The sequence below is a fragment of the Cynara cardunculus genome, assembly GCF_001531365.2.
Source record: "Cynara cardunculus var. scolymus isolate 2C chromosome LG 7, CcrdV1, whole genome shotgun sequence".
In the NCBI taxonomy this organism is placed as follows: domain Eukaryota; kingdom Viridiplantae; phylum Streptophyta; class Magnoliopsida; order Asterales; family Asteraceae; genus Cynara; species Cynara cardunculus.
In genome coordinates this window covers 2,262,288-2,281,183 of record NC_037534.1, presented here as the reverse complement: position 1 = coordinate 2,281,183, position 18,896 = coordinate 2,262,288, and the positions used below count along the sequence as shown (strand labels likewise).

Genomic DNA, 18,896 nt, shown 5'->3' with positions numbered 1-18,896 from the left:
TTATATTTAAAAATATAGTTAATTCTTTCTGATCAACTGTAGACATTGAAATCAAGTATCTGGGAGAGAGATAACATTTAATTAAATGTAATGAATATTTTTATAAGATGTATTTGTCAGGGTATTCATTAATCTCAATATGAATAATCTTTCTGTATGAATTAATCTGTCTAAATAAATTAAGAATATTTTTATTTGATAAGACTTTTTTTTAATTGAGAGGTATAGGTTTGAAAAAAAATTCGATTTCTTCATAAAGCTCTCCCATATTGAATAAGTCACCAATAAGCTGTGAGTCATGTTTAAGGTCCCTTAAATCAACTCACTATTACTAGTATTCCAAACAAGTCATGTCCGCAATTTTTGCAGAAATACTACCAAAATATGTCAAGACTCAAAATGGATAACAAAACCATTTCACCAAAATTTGTTTAGCTACATGAATATCAAAAATTACGACATAATTGACCGTCAAGGTGCAACCACGATTCGCCCAGCAACTTGGTCAAGATCTCGTCGCCCGTTCGAAGTAATCCTTCTCCCTCTGTAACACAAGGCGAGAAAAAAGAGAAACGAAATTTCGGTGCATAATTAGGCAACATGATGCGATACTAGCATTTTTAAGGGCACAAAACTATGCTTGGGACATATACCCAACCCAGATAGAATTAGACACTACGAGGTTGTTTACTAACTGCTTAGTGCCTACTATTGCTTGTCCAGTCAAGATGATACTGTTTACCAAGCCACTCCTAAGAACCTGTTTGTTTGTTAGTAGCTTAATGAACTTCATGAGACTCACAACTTATTCCGTCAGCTATATATGACTGCTTGGTAGTGGCGTAATGATATAGAAATTAGCTTATTCAAGAAGCTTTTAGGGGTGGAAGCTTTATACAGAAAGCCAACTTTTCCAAACCTCCCCCCCTCTAAATTAAAAAACACACTCCCTCCATCTATGAAAAAAATTTCCAACAAAATCCTTCTTAATCTATACAGACAAATTAATCTGCATGTACAGATAAAATCCATACAGATCTTAATATAAAACCAACCAAACAACCGCTTAGGGGTCCAAGATGCTGGCTTCGTATACTAAGGAAGGGACTCTTATTCACAGACCGCACTTTTACCCCGTAGCGCTTACCCAATTTGTGTTGTTAAAGAGTCCATCGGTGTCATCTTACAATCTCTCAATTTGAGCTATAACTTCATAGGATGAGGTTCTACAATTCTACCCCGGTCAATATGACGTATAAAGCATGTGAAACAAACTATTGGGTGATATAAAATTGCAACCAATAGACACTTGAACAAAATATTGTTCTGCAAGCCTAATGTCATCAAGGAAGGAGTCTCTCTACCCCTTGAGGTAGAGGTAATGTCTGCGTACATCTTACCCTCCCCAAGACCCTATATCTACACGGGATTTACCGGGTCCATTTTGTTTGTTTTGGTTCAGTTTAGATTCTTCAACAGAAAATTGCATAAAGCAAAAGCTAATGATGTGGCTCACCCTTTGGGATCCATATCGATGATTTTCATGGTTTCCAATTGTTGAAGAATATGGCGAGCAATACCACCACTGCTTTTGCAAAAATGAGGTGGACTGCTTCCGTTCCTCTTGTGACCACCATAAATTCTCTGGAATGCACCAACACCAAGACCACCCCTCAAGTATATTTTCCTAACAATAGAAGCTGCAAAATAGAATAGCTAGATGTATGTTCATTTTTCTCTCTTATAAGTTTGTGTTGGAACCAATACATTCATGTAAACTGAACCAATATGGTTTGAACATACCAGCACGGATAAAATACCAATCTGGATCATACGGAGCAAGTTCCTTGAAGGTAGCAGTTTTCACTATATCAGTCCATTCAGGAAGCTCCATCTGTGCAAAACACGATTATCAAAATGATCAATTCTACTTTTAAAACAACATACAACAGGTTCAGAGGATAGAAAGGTGAAAATTGTAGTTTGACAGCTGATCTTTAGGATATTTAGCTGTAGACGTCTTCTATTACTACATCATTTCATGTTCTGTGATTTGAAATTTCCCAAAATCAACTTATTAAACTCAAAATGCATATCCAATTTCGAGAAATAGTAGAAATCTACACATAATGCATTCATATCGCCATAAAAACAGTGGCGATTAGAGCTGAAGCCCACCAAACACAAAATCATACATCATCGGTACGCATAAAAGGATACAATGAACTGAAGAAAACTTATATGCATTTTAATACTCGATTCTGTATTGACACATTCAAAAAAAAACTGTTCAATTGATCAAAATTTATTAAAAGAATCCCTAAACTCTACATTAACAGACGAGGCAATTAGCGCCAAAGTTCATCAAACACAGAATGACAATTCAATAAAACGAACATATGTAAACTTGTACGCATTTGCATCCGTGATTCTAGAACTACTCGATCACTCTACATTACGAAACCATAAGATCAATAATGTGAGTGTTTTTACCTTGCCGGATCGTTTGAGGTGAGCGGCGTAAGCCTTGACGAATTCATGAGGAGAAACATCCTTCACCGTTCTCGCCGTCGCCATTGTTGCTGCGTTGAGGCTCTGTAGACCTGGAGTCTGGACGAGGATCAATGGGCTAGGTTTTCTACGCAGATTCTATCTCAGTTATTTATATGTTCCAGTTTTGGGCCCACCGGGACTTGTTGGGCCTGTGCTGAACCGGTTCTTTAGCCAAGTATTGGGCCAAACAAAACCGGTTTGGAATAGAACGGAACCAATCGAATCGGTTATATTTGATTCTTTTTTTAAAAAATATTTAAGGGCGTACATTACTTGAAATTTAATAATAGGTGTTTTTGTTTATTCTTGATAGTTTATTAAAATACAGTTTCTGAATCGTTAAGAGATGAATTATATTTTGACAAAAAAATAGTTTGTCTCTTAATGGTTCCAAAACCCTCTGAACGGTTTTGTATCATATGTCTCTCTTAATCATTCAGAGCTCTAATTTCATTGTAATCAATTACCAAAACAATTATAGTTCATTTTGCATTATATAATGACAGCCTCTTAATCATTTTGATCACTTAATCATTCTGCACCAAACCATTCATCAACTAGCAACAACCCCTAAATTTACACCGTTCAATAATTATTGAATATCGAATTTTGTTATTTGATCCAATTCAATTGATGTTAAACGATTTATCATCTAGTCCGATTAATATTGGATAACTGATCCAACGGGATGATTGTATTGGGTAAGTTTTATCTGTTAAATTTTACTAATTCGTATAATATTTTGATCAAATCTGATCCAATAGATGATTGAATCAGATAAGTTATATCCGCTAATTTTTATTTTGAGTCATTTATTGGATTCATCTAATGTTTTGATTTTTAACCAACTTATTCATATATTTTTCTAATTTCCTAAGTAACACTACATACAAATATCAAATAAAGACAATACATATATATATATATATATATATATATATATATATATATATATATGAGCGTTCAAATAAAAACCTGTCTCATTTGTGTAAACCAATCTCATCCATCCATTTTCTTGATCAATGACCAAGATTAGTTTACTTTATTTTAGGAAATTAAAAAACATATATATTAAAATTTTATTTTATTTCAACGGTAAAGGCAAAAATGGTAAACAAAATTTAACATTTGGTAACATCCTTCTCGATATTAATGACACGATTTTCATTTTTTAAAACAATATATTATTTTTAACTTTAAATCAAATCCATCAATAAAACATATTTAAAAAAAATGAATATAACACACCATATTCAATTATATGGAGTGAATCGTTTTAAATTTTGAATTACATTATATGAACGAAATTGGTTTCAAAATTTAATCAACAGACTAATCCACGTAATACTTATCATATTTCGTAATTTTCATTATACTGGTAGATGGATCTGTTATCTAAAAAAAATTCATCGATTACTGACTTCATAAAAGTTTATAATACAACAAGAAATTGTTTCACTTATGCAACCATTTCACTTATCAGACTCAATACTGCCATGAACCAGTTTYACTTTCATGAAAACTATTTCATGTACAATAATTTTCTTATTTCACCACCGATTTGATGGAATCATTCATTTAGTCTTTACAATCTTGAAGATTCTGGAGCAGATTACAATCTTCAAGATTATGTAGCAGATTAAAATCATTTCCCCTTACATTTATAAGATTGTAATATCAAATATGCTATAGAATCTTTAAGATTGTAAGGATTAAAGGAATGAATTCATCAAAGCAGGAGCGAAATAAACTAATCTATGTACATGAAACAAGTTTCATGGTGTAATTGAACAATGAGTAGTGAACTGGTTTGATGGTGAACCCCGTTTCAGTGATGGTGTAGTTGATTCATTTAATAGGTGAAATGCAAAATGAAACGGGTGTATAATGTATACGGTTTGTCATTAAATAATTACATGCTGAAATGGATTCATGATGAAACCGGTGCGTCTTGAAATAATTTCATAATGATTAGGGTGCATATTTACATGGGTGTGTGAAGGACATTGAAACAATTTCAGGATAAGGAATTGTTGCATTAGCGAAATTATTTCCTAACAAATAGAAATTTTTAATTTTCTAAAATAAAGAATAATGTCATTCAATAGGATATTACATAATATGTATTTTTGTTTACCATTTTGCCCTTATTGTTGATATAAAAATAATTTTTAATATATATATATTTTAACTTCCTAAAATAAAGTAAACCTAATCTTGACCATTAATCAAGAAAATTGATGAATGAGATTGGTTTACACGGTTTACACAAATGAAGGCGGTTTTCATTTGAACGCTTCTCTCTTTCTCTCTCTCTCTCTCTCTCTCTATATATATATATATATATATATATATATATGGTTGGTTATGGTAAGAATAAAAGTTATGGTGAAAAATATAAGAATAAATATTCACCATTAGATCAACTAAAATTGAAAATTAACACTATGAGATGTATTGGGATGCATCATATCAATTACCATGAGAAGCACAATTCATGAGGTAGGGGTGAGATTAAAAAATGATCATGGGTCCATATCTCTTTTTACGATTATCACTTTAACTTCTATTCTTACACGATCATTCATTTACGTAGGGTTGAGTTTTGGTGAGAATAGGTAATAAAGGATCTCCACTATTTGATCAATCATAATTGAAGAGAACCACTAGATCAATTTTCTTATGAAGCGTAATTCATGGGTTGTTTTGGGATTAAATTAGATCAAAAAATCTAAATCCCTATTTATACCTAGCATTTTAACTCATATCCTCGCACAACCTCTTGTTTAGGTATATATATATATATATACTTGGGATCATGTGAGATCAAGTACTTTTCGTGAGAACTGTAAGACTAATTCTCAATCATTGGATTAGATCTATAATCTGAATATTCATAATCACAAAATTGTCACGAGATTTCTCAATAATCACAAAATTGCCACCATGCAACTTTAGACCATTAGATCATTAGCTTATAAAGTTGATCAATGAACATAAATTGGTCTTACGACTTACGCGTCTCACAAAAAACCTTTGGTCTCACGTGAACCCAATCCTATATATATATATATATATATATATATGTATGTATGTATGTATGTATGTATGTATGTATATTAGAAGGTACTCGCGTAATGCAACGAAATACATATTCATTTTTTGTTGATATAATACGGTTTATGTAGTTTTGAGAAAGATAATGTTTTTACCTTTAAATAAAAATAAATTTGAAGACATCATAATTTTTTTTTAAAAATATATTGATATTAATATCAAATTAACTATTTAAAAGTTCTTGTTTTTTATATAATTTATTTAATTCATTTTTTTAATATAATTTAATTTAGATCAAATAGTGAAATAATTTATTTTTGTCTTGACAATAAAATTTTTATAAAGATAATGATTCTGTTAGAACTCGATAATTATCCTAATTATATTTTAGATTTTTTATATTTTAAAATGAGATATTTATCCTCTATTTGATTATGTTTATTCGCATTTAGTTACATCAATTCAAACATGAAACTTTAATAAGTTGTATTTATGCATAATTTACTTGTAATTTTGAATTTTAAGTAACATACATCAATATACAGTACTTCATGCATAAAAATTGTTTTTAAGAGTTTTTGTCAAATGCTTTATAATATAGTATATATATATATATATATATATATATAGAGAGAGAGAGAGAGAGAGAGAGAGAGAGACTTGGGATCATATGAGACCAAGAGTTTTTCGTGAGACCCCTAAGACCAATTATCCACACTTAGATTAGTACTACAATCTCAACATTCATAATCACAATATTGTCACGAGACTTCTCAATAATCACAAAATTGCCATCGTGCAACTTTAGATCATTAAATCACCAGTTTATAAAGTTGATCAATGAACATAAATTGGTCTCACGGATCTCACGAAAAAACCCATGGTTTCACGTGAACCCAACCTTACATACATATATATATATATACACACATATATACGTGTGTTAGTTATGTCTTTAATGCAAGAAAAATGCGTTACATTGGCGAATAATTGGCCAATAACAACTTTTGTATGTTCATAGTTGCAAAAAGGACTATGTGTTGCACGTGGCCATGGACGTTCCAATATTTTTGGAGGCCCTGCTACATCCAAGATTTTTAATTACATTGCATAAATGAGATGACAGAGAATATATGTTAAGAATAAAAATGGGCTAAACCTAAAACGATTAACAATCTGAAACTAAACCTAAACCAATTATTTGAACATAAAACCAAATAAATAATTGTTTGAACCTAAATAATTAGGCTGTAGTTTTATACAAATTGATAAAAAGATCCTAAACACATGTAAATTTGGGCCCCAAAATTTCGGGGGTCCTGTTCAAAATCTCACACTTAACATGTTAAGGGACGGCCCTGCACGTGGCCTTGAACCGAGTTTGATGGTCTCATATAAAAGTTGTGAATTTAACATGAAATTTGAAGAGTTGAAGAAGCCGGACAGTAAGCCCAAGTCCACAAGTTGCAACAACGACTAGGGATTTGTTGACAACAAGTGTAGGCCAAAATAGGGTTTCAAAGCAAAAAAGAAATATCAAGTTGTTCAGCGTTTGAAATCTCATTTTATTTCAAAAAACCAGTTACACTCCGACCATGAATGGTTATAAGCGCATTGAAACCAAACTGAAATTGAATAACTTGTTTTTGGTTAGAAAATCGAGAACTGAACCAAATATGTCAGAAGGGAGCTTGACTGCACGACCCACCCGTCGAGCGAGAACGAAAGGGGGGTTCGAGCCATCAATGAGATACCACTCTGGAAGAGCTAGAACTCTAACCTTATGTCAAGACGTACGGGCCAAGCGTATCTAGTTAGGGTTGTCGTTAATCAATTTTTTTAATCCGTCACTTCTTATTCCACGTGTCAGTTCAGAAATGGGAGGGTGCATATAAACTTAGCAGCAACTGCTCACACACTAACTTTACCCACCCTATCAAAAGTACCTCAAAAAACCCTAAACCCAGCTTCTTCTTTCTGCAAAACCCTAGCCACCTCCGCCGAGAATACACCCGACTCTCCGGCGAGCCATTCTAACTCCGACATCGGAGAGCCGCCATGTCCGAACTCGAACTCAGTCGTTCAGAGAAGAAGAAAAAGAAAAGCAAATCCAAAGATGACGCCATCGTGAATAAAAGTTCCGACGACGCCACCGACGCCGTGGATTACCTGATAAAGCCCCAGAGTTTCACTCCGTCGATCGACACTTCTGAATGGCCGATTCTTCTTAAGAACTACGACCGTCTCAACGTTCGAACCGGACATTATACACCACTCCCTTCCGGTTACTCTCCTCTCAAACGCCCTCTCGCTGAGTACATCAGGTATGGTGTTATTAACCTCGATAAACCTGCAAACCCTAGCTCCCACGAGGTTGTAGCTTGGATCAAACGTATCCTCCGTGTCGAGAAAACCGGCCATAGCGGCACACTCGATCCAAAAGTCACTGGAAACTTAATCGTTTGCATCGATCGAGCCACTCGGCTTGTTAAATCACAACAAGGTGCCGGAAAAGAGTACGTCTGTGTCGCGCGACTCCATTCCGCGGTGCCTGATGTCGCTAAGGTGGCTCGAGCGTTGGAAACTTTAACTGGTGCTGTTTTCCAGAGACCGCCATTGATTTCCGCCGTTAAAAGGCAGCTTAGAATCAGAACCATATACGAAAGCAAGCTATTAGAGTATGATGCTGATAAACATTTGGTTGTCTTCTGGATTTCATGCGAGGCTGGTACGTATGTGAGAACTTTGTGTGTCCATTTGGGGTTGATTTTGGGCGTTGGTGGCCATATGCAGGAATTGAGGAGAGTTAGGTCTGGGATCATGGGGGAGAAAGATAACATGATAACTATGCATGATGTTATGGATGCACAATGGGTATATGATAATTACAGAGATGAAACATATCTCCGGAGAGTGATCATGCCATTGGAGGTCTTACTGACCAGCTACAAGAGATTAGTGGTGAAGGATTCTGCTGTAAATGCTATCTGTTACGGTGCTAAACTGATGATTCCGGGCTTGTTAAGATTCGAAAACTCCATTGAGAATGGAGAAGAAGTGGTGTTAATGACCACAAAAGGGGAGGCCATAGCTCTTGGTATAGCAGAGATGACTACTGCTGTTATGGCTACTTGTGATCATGGGGTTGTGGCTAAGATCAAAAGGGTGGTGATGGATAGAGATACTTACCCGCGGAAATGGGGGTTGGGACCCACAGCTTCTATGAAAAAGAAGCTGATTTCCGAAGGGAAACTGAGCAAACATGGGAAACCAAATGAGAAAACTCCGGCTGAGTGGTCTAGGAATGTTGTTCTACCGCCAGGCGGAGATTCAATGGTTGCCAGTCTTGCAGCTGCACCTGTGACTGAAACTGTAGAACTCACAGAGACTGTGAAAGTTGATGGTGAGAAGAAGAAGAAGAAGAAGAAAAAGGGTATTGAAGATGGCGAAGAAGGTAAGAAAAGGAAATTAGAAGAAGATGATGTTACAGATACACCATTAGCTTCCAAGAAGCAGAAGATTGAAGAAGACATAGAAGGTGAGACTACTGAAAAGAAGAAGAAGAAGAAGAAGAAAAGTAAAGATGGTGACGAAGCCCAAGCTGTTTTATCAGATGGGGATAAATCTGAAAAGAAGAAGAAGAAAAAGAAGGATAAAGAAAATGGTGATGCCACTGTAACTCCATCGGCTGCTGTAAGTGAAGATGAAGCAAGCAAAAGCTCGAAGAAGAAGGAGAAGAAGAAAAAGAAGAAAGAAGCTCAAGAAGAATAGATTGGAACGAAATCTGAATCATTGCCCATGCTATGTAAGTTCTTCTGCACATTTTCGTTGAGCCAATTTTCGCGTTTTGTTTTATTAGTTCAATTTAGGTCCGTAGCGGTCTTCCCTTAAAATGTTATGCGTTTTTTAGTTATAAGTTTGAAAATTTTGGTACTTTTTGAACTTGAGCTTGTCTAGAATGATTTTATATGCTATAATAATGTCGATATCTTATCCTAGTTACCTGCTGCAATAAATAGTTGCTTCAAAGGATCTTGGGTTATTGGTTTGTTAGGGTAATCTTTGTACATGGACAGGAGTAGCCAAACTAGACGGTTGAGAGTGAGACAATCGGGTGAAAGAATTTTGGATGGTTTTAAGGTTTTAATTTGATATGAATTGTTAAGTAATTTACCAATCTTGTCTGATCAAAGTGAATTTTGTTTCACCTATTTTGGTGGGGCTGAAAAAAGTGCACTTTTGTCTCTCTCAGTCCTATGCTGTCACAATCTAGTTGCTGCACTAAACTCGAGACAACAAATTTGTGTTTAGTTTTGTTCCATACCGTCCCGCGTAGCAAATACACCCCAACGACAGGATGGGATAGGATAGAACAAAAATTTGTTGTCTATGACACTTGCTTGGACATGACCGAGTGAGACAAATAATTTGGGGTGGGGTAAATGCCCCTCGACCTTTACCTGTTATTTAATTTATAGAACTAGTGTTACTAGTGTGTCGATGGTTTGTTGAAACACAGACCAGAAAGCGATGCTTCCTTGGTAAAATATTTGCTATTACAAGTTTGATTCGAACCTAGGTGCATATGTCCTCATCCTAATGAAGCTAAACGGCATTGTGATACACGCTAGGGGTGTATTTGAGTTGCATGGTTCGCTTAAACTTGGCTCAACCGGTATGGTCTTGGTTCATATAAGCTCTTGCATTGCATCCTAGAACCGGAAGTTGCAAATAAAAGAGTAAATTATGAATTTGGTCGTTGTGGTTCTTGGTCTTTGTTGGTTTTGGTTCGTACAATTCATTTGTTACGAAAGAATCCCTTTGGTATGAGTTTTTGGTTGACTAATGACGTTTAAGTGTCGGTGGTTAAGTCCGCTTTTATAAGGGCAATACGGTCATTTTATCTTTACAATGTGACATGACGTTGACGTTGACGTTGATTGATAATATTTTCTTAATTATTATTTTTAATGATCGGTCACCCATGGTTGAACCACCCCAACACCGACCACTTTCAGCACGACCGTCACCAACCATCGCCACAACCATAAACATAGACAAGTCGATGGTTGCTTTCACAAAATCCTTGTTCACTTCTCAAGCAATCAAAATTCAATCACATGATTTGAACACAAACATCTCTCAAACCCTAAATCAAATTCCATGAATCAATATTGAAGCTAGAGTCAGAGCCGAATCATGAAGCAGACTGGAAGGCGATGAATCAGAATCAAAGTCCACACGTCCGTCCAAATTTCCCGAACCAGTCTCTGTCCACGCATCCAATAGCAACTACCTCGATGGTTCAACATACCCTAGGGGTGCGATTGGTTCACCACCATTTGTGATTTGGGAAGGATTCATCAAGTAGTCCACATACAACTAGAGGTTCGTTTGGTTTGCAGGGTTTGGGTAGGATTTAGAATTGAATCTCATTCCAATTACACATTTGGTTTAACAGAAAGTCCGGAATTGAAATTTGATCACAAACATTGGATTTAGAAATCCCATAAGAATTTCAGTTATTCATTACCCGTTGTGGCCAAGTCATTACAGGCGGCAACGACTCCCCCATACTCATTATCTGCGGCTATTCATCTATTGCTCTCTTCGCCATTTCTACAAGCTCGCTGCCCCTTTTTCTTTTTAGTTTCCTTCATCTCCTTCACCATCATGATCCATCAATCGAGTCCGAGAGTCAGGTGAGAGAGAGGGGGGAGGGGAGAGCTAGCGAGCGGAGAGAGGGGGTGAATTACGTTTATTTAAATTTTCTTATATGACAATTTTGCCCTCATACTTAACAAAGTAAGATAGACAAAATTACTAAGTGAGACCAAAACCAAACAAAAACCAGAAGGGCCAAATCCGTAATTTACTCTACTTTGAACCATTTTCACGAAAATTTACAATCTAAGTTGTTGTGAATAGTAGTAGCTAATGTGGGCTTGATAGGCTCACTCATGGAGCCATCAAGAGTATCCGGTTGAGCCCAATACCCGGTTCATTTGATATCACAATCACAAAAGACGAAATTGCAAAATAACAACTTTACTTTCATAATTTTTTTTCAAAACAAAATTTGGGTTAGATATGAAAAATTGGGGAGATAATTAAAAAACTTGAAAGATGTTTTTTTTATTATTATTCATCCATGTCACATCATTTAAGTCATGTAAGCAAACAAAGATGAGAGAGTTAACTGGTTTAAAAGACAACAAGTAGATTTTCAAAGTACAGTACTCTTATAAAAAATAATTTGAAAGTATATTATCGTAATAAGAAAAACTGAAAATACAATGAAAATAAAGAAAGTAGGTTCCTCTATGATAAAATAACTGAACAACTTATTAGATGGTAACAATATCCTGTTATGCCCCAACGGTAACCTCGTCTAGATTGCTTATGCGATTTTTGATCGGGACAGGGATGGGAACCGGCCGGCCCTATTTTGAAGGGACCAATTTAGGATTGGTTCGAAACTCATTTTTGGCCATCTCTAGTCTAGCCTCCCAATTCAAATCTCATCAAAGATAAGAGTGTGTAGACCATTTTGTTTGCTGTGAAGGTAACTTTCTCAGTGTTTTTGCTGTAAAGAAACACTGTGAAATTTCAAGTGTAAAAAAATGGTCTCACATGAACCCAACCCTATGTTTATATATGCATACTTTAAAAATAAAGAAATAAACAAACAGAAACTCAACAAAACACTGTAGAACAAAAGGGGAGTTTCATTAGAGAATGACACAAACTGTTTAACCCAAAACTGCAACCAGATTAATTGCATCATTTACACAAATTCAAAGAATATGAAAAAAATCCTTATTAATAGAAAAAGAATAATATGTCACTGAGCATACATATCACTCCAAGACATGCAGCACTTGATCTTCTTATGCTGAAGGTTGTGAAATTTTGGCTCTTTTGGCATCGTTGGCTGCTTTTCTGACCTAATCAAATCCATAAATTAAACCAATTAACTCAAACCAAACGAACCCAATATGTCTTAAGGCTCCCCTCCCCTTGTTCCCGTTAAGACCATTTTACTTTATTATGGGTACAATGGTATGTATGACGTGACGGGAACGAACATACAAGTTTGTGTATGCTTTGTTCACATTAAGCCATCTTATTACATATAGTAGAGATGCCAAACTGGGTGTGGTCCGATCTAGTGGGGACCGGTTATGGCCCCACGGACTTGGACGGTCAACTTTTTATGGAATTTCAAGGTCCAGAACGGCCGGGACCGTTATGTATAGGCCTGATTTACAAAAAAGATTGAATTTTTACAACTCTTTTAAGATTTTTACAAGATTTTATCTACTTGAACGGATTTTAAAGTGTATCTCAATATTAAATTATAAAAAACACGTATAACATTTTTGTGTAAAAATTGGACCGTCCCAGTCCCAGTCCCATCGGGTCAACACTCCTAAATTAGGTCAACGCTTGTATAAAAATACATGTCTTATAATTTTGTGTTAAAGAGATTCTTGTGCAGGGAATGATGATATACCTTCTTGGGATGAAAGGTCTATCAAAGTATGGCATAGGTTGAGCCTTTGGTACAAGCTCCTTCCTTAACCTCCTTAATTCTTCCTCTTCTTCCAACTACAACAAAACCAAAGATATGTATCATTGAGATCGAGTTCCAAACCAAACGAGCCACGTATATCCCACCCGAATATGGGGGTCACGAGGGGTAAGACGTCATGCACAGACCTGACCCCTACCCTAAAGAGTATAAACCCCCGGCTAGTAAAAAACGTGAGAAACGGGATATGAGTAAAGCAATAGCAATACAGATAGATTGTATTGCTCGATTTTGAGAAACTAGATACGAGTAAGCAACAACAGTATAAAAAGAAGAAGCAAGTTCAGGAGAAACATCATATGGTACATCAAAAACCATGCCGTTTTGTACCTTCTGTTGTCTTTCTCTTTCCAGTTTGTATTGCTCGATAAAGGAGAGCTTTTCTTGCACCTGACGTGAAAGCGTAGCGAATCATTCGTCAAAATAGAAGCGGATTTCTTACTAGTATGATACAAGATGGGGAAAATGGGACAATCTGTAGAATCGGGTTTATAGGACAAAAAAAATGTCTAGGTGTCTTAGGGGGTGTTTGTTTTCGACTTAATGAGCTTAATGGGAGGTTAGCTTAATTGGTTAAGTTATATTAACATGTTTGATTTTAACTTAATACTAAAAGATTGACTTAACATGTTAAGTAGGCCAAATTTTTTTTCCTAAATCACCCTTATCCTACAAATTTTAATTAATCACGTGTTGCATCAATAAATAAATAAAATTAATAGTTTACTAACATGCATAATATAAAGATTGTAATTAAACAATAATACATATTTTAAGTTATTAAGTATTGTGTTATGAACTCATTGATTTCATATTATTTATGTTATTTTAAATAATTCCTATTATTTAGGTTTTTTATAATTATCGAACAGTTTATTTTCATTCAGCACATATATAGACATAAGGTTAAAATGGTAATTTTTGTTGTCTAGATTATTTATTCAAGACAAAAATCAAATAACAATTTATCTTAATTTATCCAGACAGATTAATGCTTAAAGACAACTTAATAAATTCAGAACTTAATGGATAATAAATCAACAACCCCTTAATAGACTACTTTATACTTTTATAGGACGTAAGTTTATAGAACCAAACTCTTGTATATCCTATCTAAAGGTGGTGTAATAAGTTTATATGAACCTTTTGGGTTTCCTATTAGGCCTTTTATAGAAAGATGTTATTTATAGGACACTTCTTGAAAGGCTTGTTAAGACACTTGAAAGCGTCTTATGAACTTATTACGACACTTTTAAATAGGACACACAAAGGTTTGGTCCTATAAAGTTTTGGCATCCTATAATCTCGATTATGTTGTAGTATATCTAAAAATAAGATGTTAGTTGGATCCTTTTTTCGAGTGAAAAATAGATACCAGATGGTCGAACTCGGCCCGCTCCACCGCTCTCACATCACTGTGCAGCACCAAATCAACCGGTCTTGTACTTTCTTTGACAGGCGGTTTCACCAGGCACTGAAATTACTCAAAGCCGCAACCATAAAAACAAAAACTTGTGAGATAAAATAGCTTCGAATAGTTGCATTATTTGAGAAAAGATCTGTGGTCGTCACCTCTGGTTCGTCTGTTGTCCATGGAAGGCCTTGGGCTATCGGAATCCGTTGCTTTTCCTGCTCAATCATCATCTCCTGGACTTTCTTCATGAACTCTTCTTGCTTTGACCTTCCTCTTTGCTGCAACCAAACAATACAACAGTTACAAGTGAGTTAATGTGGGCAAAGATACAATTGGAATTTCACATCTGCTTAGGGATTGTTTGTTAGCAGATTAATGAGTTTAATGAGGCTCACAGCTTATTCGGTGAGCTATATACATGACTGTTTGGTAGTGGCTTAATGATACAGAAAGTGGCTTATTCGGTAAACTTCTAGGGAGGAGCTTTATGCAGAAAGCCAGGTTTTTTCCAATCTTGTCCCTCCCAATTAAAAAACACCCTACCAAACAAAAACACTTCCAATATATATAGACAGATTAATCCACAGTCTGCTTTATCCATATAGGAGACTTAATGGAAAACCAACCAAACAACCCCTTAGGCTCGTCCCTTTCTCCTTATGGCTCTTTTGGTGAGTAATATGATGGGTTTCAGTATTCTCACAGATACAAGGACATGTTTTGGTTAGTTACTCAAAGAATATACACAACACTATTAACATGAAGGTAATAGTGAATTGGAAGAGCCTATGGCGTGTAGCTCAGTTGGCAAGGGGGTAAGGTGACTTTGCCCAACTACAAGACATGTCCTGAGTTCGATCCCCATCCCCACCCCTGCGGCTAGACTCAGCCCAAAAAATGTCCTCTCACATTGGTGTCCTTGGAGGCAGGTTTTGCACGGACCGGTTGGAGTTTCCCAGTAATCAACTTTGCCCAAATAGTGAATAGAGGAAGAGCTAAGAACTTCTCATGGTCAAAATGCATCAAAATGCAACACAGTTTTTGGTTTAGTTCCTAACTTCCTATTTAGTGCAACGAACAATTTCTATTTCTTATTCGATGAAGCAAAGTTTGAACATTTGATGACATGGATACACATTTACTAAAGGTTAATGAATTGTTTACGAAAGAGATACGGCAAACCGCACGATAGATTTGACATTTACGTCATCAAATATTATGTTAGATACGAAATTTTAGAGGTTAAAGTGATGCAAAAAGGGTCATAAGCAACTGTAAATGCTAACCTCTGTTCTGAGCTTGAAGGGTTGCTGGGCAGTAGCCTTAAGTGTCCTTCTTTTCCATCTGCTACCACCAAAACTTGAAGATGATCCAGCGCTCTGCATAATCAAAGAAACCATCTCAATTTCAGAGAAACAAAAACAGAAAGGAGAACAATCTCAATTTCAAAGAAACAATGGTGAATGATTACATACATTTCTTCTGCTTTGCCTCCCACCACCTGAAGTCCTGTTTGCAATGCTCCCATGGCTACTATCCAGTGAAGAAGAAACACGTGAACGCAACCCTAAACTTTCTGCAGTGATTAAAAGATCTGATGGGAAAAATGAAGAAGAAGAGAATTCCCAATTTGAATCCCTTTTTGTTCCATCCTCAAGTTGTTGTTCTTCCTCTTGCCCTTTATCACCACTTTCGTCCGATTTCGGTAATGTAAGAATGTTCTCGAAGGCCTTAACCAAATTCATCACTCTTCCAGATCCAGGTTCAGGAATACTTTTCCTCTTTTCACCAGACTTCTCGACCACTTCATCTTCTTCAGATTTTGCTTCTGGTAAATTAGGGTTTCCATTGGTTTTCTTCTCTTCATCTTCTTGTACTGCAACTTCACTATCGGCTAAACTAGGGTTCATCACAATCGGATTCTTGAAGAACTCCTCCTGAGAAGCCCTAAGTGTCTCATAAGCAACGCAGAAACACCTATTCGAATTCCCACCGGCTTTACACTTACAATCGACTGAGATTAGGGTTTTATCCTTCTCTCTCTTCGAATTTTTCTTCGCCACCACAAATTTCCTCTCACGAATCTTGTTCCTTGGAGAAGGCGATCCAATCTGATTAGGTTTCTTCGTCGCCGATTTCTGGCTTTTAGTCGCTGATTTGATTGCTGGGGAATTTGAACCCTTCGAATTAGGGCTAGTAACATTAGGGTTTACATTCTCCGGCTGTTTGGACTTACCGGATTGTTTTGACTTCGGCGGCGTCAGTGTCACTGCTCCGACGTTCTTACCGTTCGATTCCATCGGAAAATCGCCGGAAAAGAGGATAATAGTTGGTTTTAGAGAGAGAAAAATTAAGGATTTGTGAGATTCGGTTTATCGGATGAGATCATCGACGATGGCGATCGAGTAGAAGAAAAAGAACGTTTGAGGATATGGACGCTCTCTGTAACGGCTACTTTCTTGGAGCTCATTAGCGTTTCATTAGACGGCGTCGTATTGGTATATTTTGATTTTTAAATCAATGTTTTCTTGGAGGATTTGGATCTAATTGCCGTTAAGGCGGGTCGGGTCGGGGCGTTCATATTAGACCTGTTTAGCAAATAGGATAGTTTTGAGTAAACTTGAATTACGGTTCTTAGGTTTAGTGAAAAGTCTAAAAGTAAAATCTCCTTATAGCCATGGAGATTTAAATGCGGTGACTTCGGGCTATCTGCAAAGCAGGTAGTCGTCCTGTAATTAGTCGGCTCGCATAGCGAGTTGAATATCCAGGTTAATAAAAAAAAAGTAAAACATTTTATCATCAAATATTTATCTCTATTTAAAGGTGTTTCAGTCTTTTCGAATACTATGTTATATTCAAAAGTTTTGATCACGCTATAAAATAAAACAAGAGTTATATTTATGTTAAACACATAAGAAGCAAAAACCTAACCATAAGGGTGGTGACTGATTGGTTTGAATTTGGACTCCAAATGTCAAAAGTGTTTGGGGTCCTAGGTTCAAATCCAAAAAGAGATAAGAAATTTGTTGTGGTCACAGAGATTCAAATGCGGTGACTCCAGGCTACTCGTAAAACAGGTGGTCGCCTGGGATTAGTCGCCTCGTGTAGCAGTTTGGATATACAGGTTAATAATAATAATAATAAAGTATAAATCTAAACAATTAGCAATTTGATTATGTGAACCCAAAACATGTAAAATTAGGCTCCAAATTTTTAGGGTCCTACTCAATATCTTATATTTAGGGGGAAATTGCATGAAAAATTAATGTAATTTAACTTGATTTTTATTTTGGGTAACGTATTTTCAAAATTTATATTTTTGGTATCTAAGATGTAAAGTTTTAAGCATTTAAGTACCCAATTAACATGTTAAAACATTAACCGGTTACCATGTTGATGTGGCGAGTGATATAGTATCCAACTTAGTATTATTTGTTATTCAACCCAATTTCATCCCATCAGGCCATCACTCTCCACATCAGCATAGTAACCGGTTAATGCTTCAACTGGTTACCTAGGTACTTAAATGTTTAGAATTTTACATCTATGTATCAAAATGAAAGTTTTGAAAATACGTTACCCAAAATAGGAATCAAGTTAAAGTACGTTATTTTTTCATGCAATTTATCTTATATTTAACATGCTAAGGAACGACCCTTCTGCAACTCTATTCTAAGTTGTTGAAATATCTAGTGTTCAAGTTTAATATTATCTGGTATTTTAGTTGAAGAGTCATAAATGTTTTTAAATTTTAAAAATAATTATTATCATAAAAAAAATTTAATATATAAAAGTTTGGAAAGTTAATAAAATATTAATGAGTTGTTTGACGGTTGCTGAATGGTTTGATGTTGAATAATTAAGTGGTCAGAATGATTAATAGACTCTCATGATATAGTGCAAAAAAAATATAATTGTTTACAATTAAAATAAGGCTTAAATAGTTAAGGAAGACTCATAATACAAAATCTTTCAGATAATTTTAAAATCATTAAGAGGCAAAAATCATTTCTGCCAAACAAGATTTACATCTTAACGATTCAGATATTGTCTTTTATTAAAACTATTAAGAGATAAATAAACAACCTTTAAATTTTAATTTTACATATTAAAAATTGTTTCAATACTTAGAGTTCACTCGAACACGACTTTTCCGCATGAAAGCAATTTTGAGTCTTTGTTTTAAAGCTAACTTTATAATAATTCCAAATATGCTTATAGGTTTTCACCATGTATTAATAAAATAACCTTTTTGAAAAAGAATTGTAATAAATAACA

General features: G+C 35.3%; 3 protein-coding genes across 3 annotated transcripts; 1 reads left to right on the top strand and 2 right to left on the bottom strand.

Moving 5' to 3' along the window:
• Positions 1-290: 290 nt before the first annotated feature.
• On the bottom strand, positions 291-2,613 carry LOC112515570 (40S ribosomal protein S19-1-like). The gene is made up of 4 exons (XM_025122464.1): positions 2,494-2,613; positions 1,804-1,894; positions 1,517-1,700; positions 291-544 (listed from the first exon to the last, which is right to left on the bottom strand). Exons 1-4 carry the CDS (start codon positions 2,575-2,577, stop codon positions 472-474), a joined length of 432 nt encoding a protein of 143 aa, XP_024978232.1. The 5' UTR covers positions 2,578-2,613; the 3' UTR covers positions 291-471.
• A 5,055-nt stretch (positions 2,614-7,668) lies between these two features.
• On the top strand, positions 7,669-9,632 carry LOC112515688 (H/ACA ribonucleoprotein complex subunit 4-like). Its single transcript, XM_025122597.1, has one exon. The coding sequence runs from the start codon at positions 7,669-7,671 to the stop codon at positions 9,379-9,381; it is 1,713 nt and encodes a 570-aa protein (XP_024978365.1). The 3' UTR covers positions 9,382-9,632.
• Positions 9,633-12,337: 2,705 nt separating this feature from the next.
• On the bottom strand, positions 12,338-16,970 carry LOC112515689. The gene is made up of 7 exons (XM_025122598.1): positions 16,094-16,970; positions 15,905-15,997; positions 14,777-14,896; positions 14,580-14,678; positions 13,535-13,594; positions 13,127-13,221; positions 12,338-12,557 (listed from the first exon to the last, which is right to left on the bottom strand). Exons 1-7 carry the CDS (start codon positions 16,916-16,918, stop codon positions 12,455-12,457), a joined length of 1,395 nt encoding a protein of 464 aa, XP_024978366.1. The 5' UTR covers positions 16,919-16,970; the 3' UTR covers positions 12,338-12,454.
• Between the last annotated feature and the right edge of the window lie 1,926 nt (positions 16,971-18,896).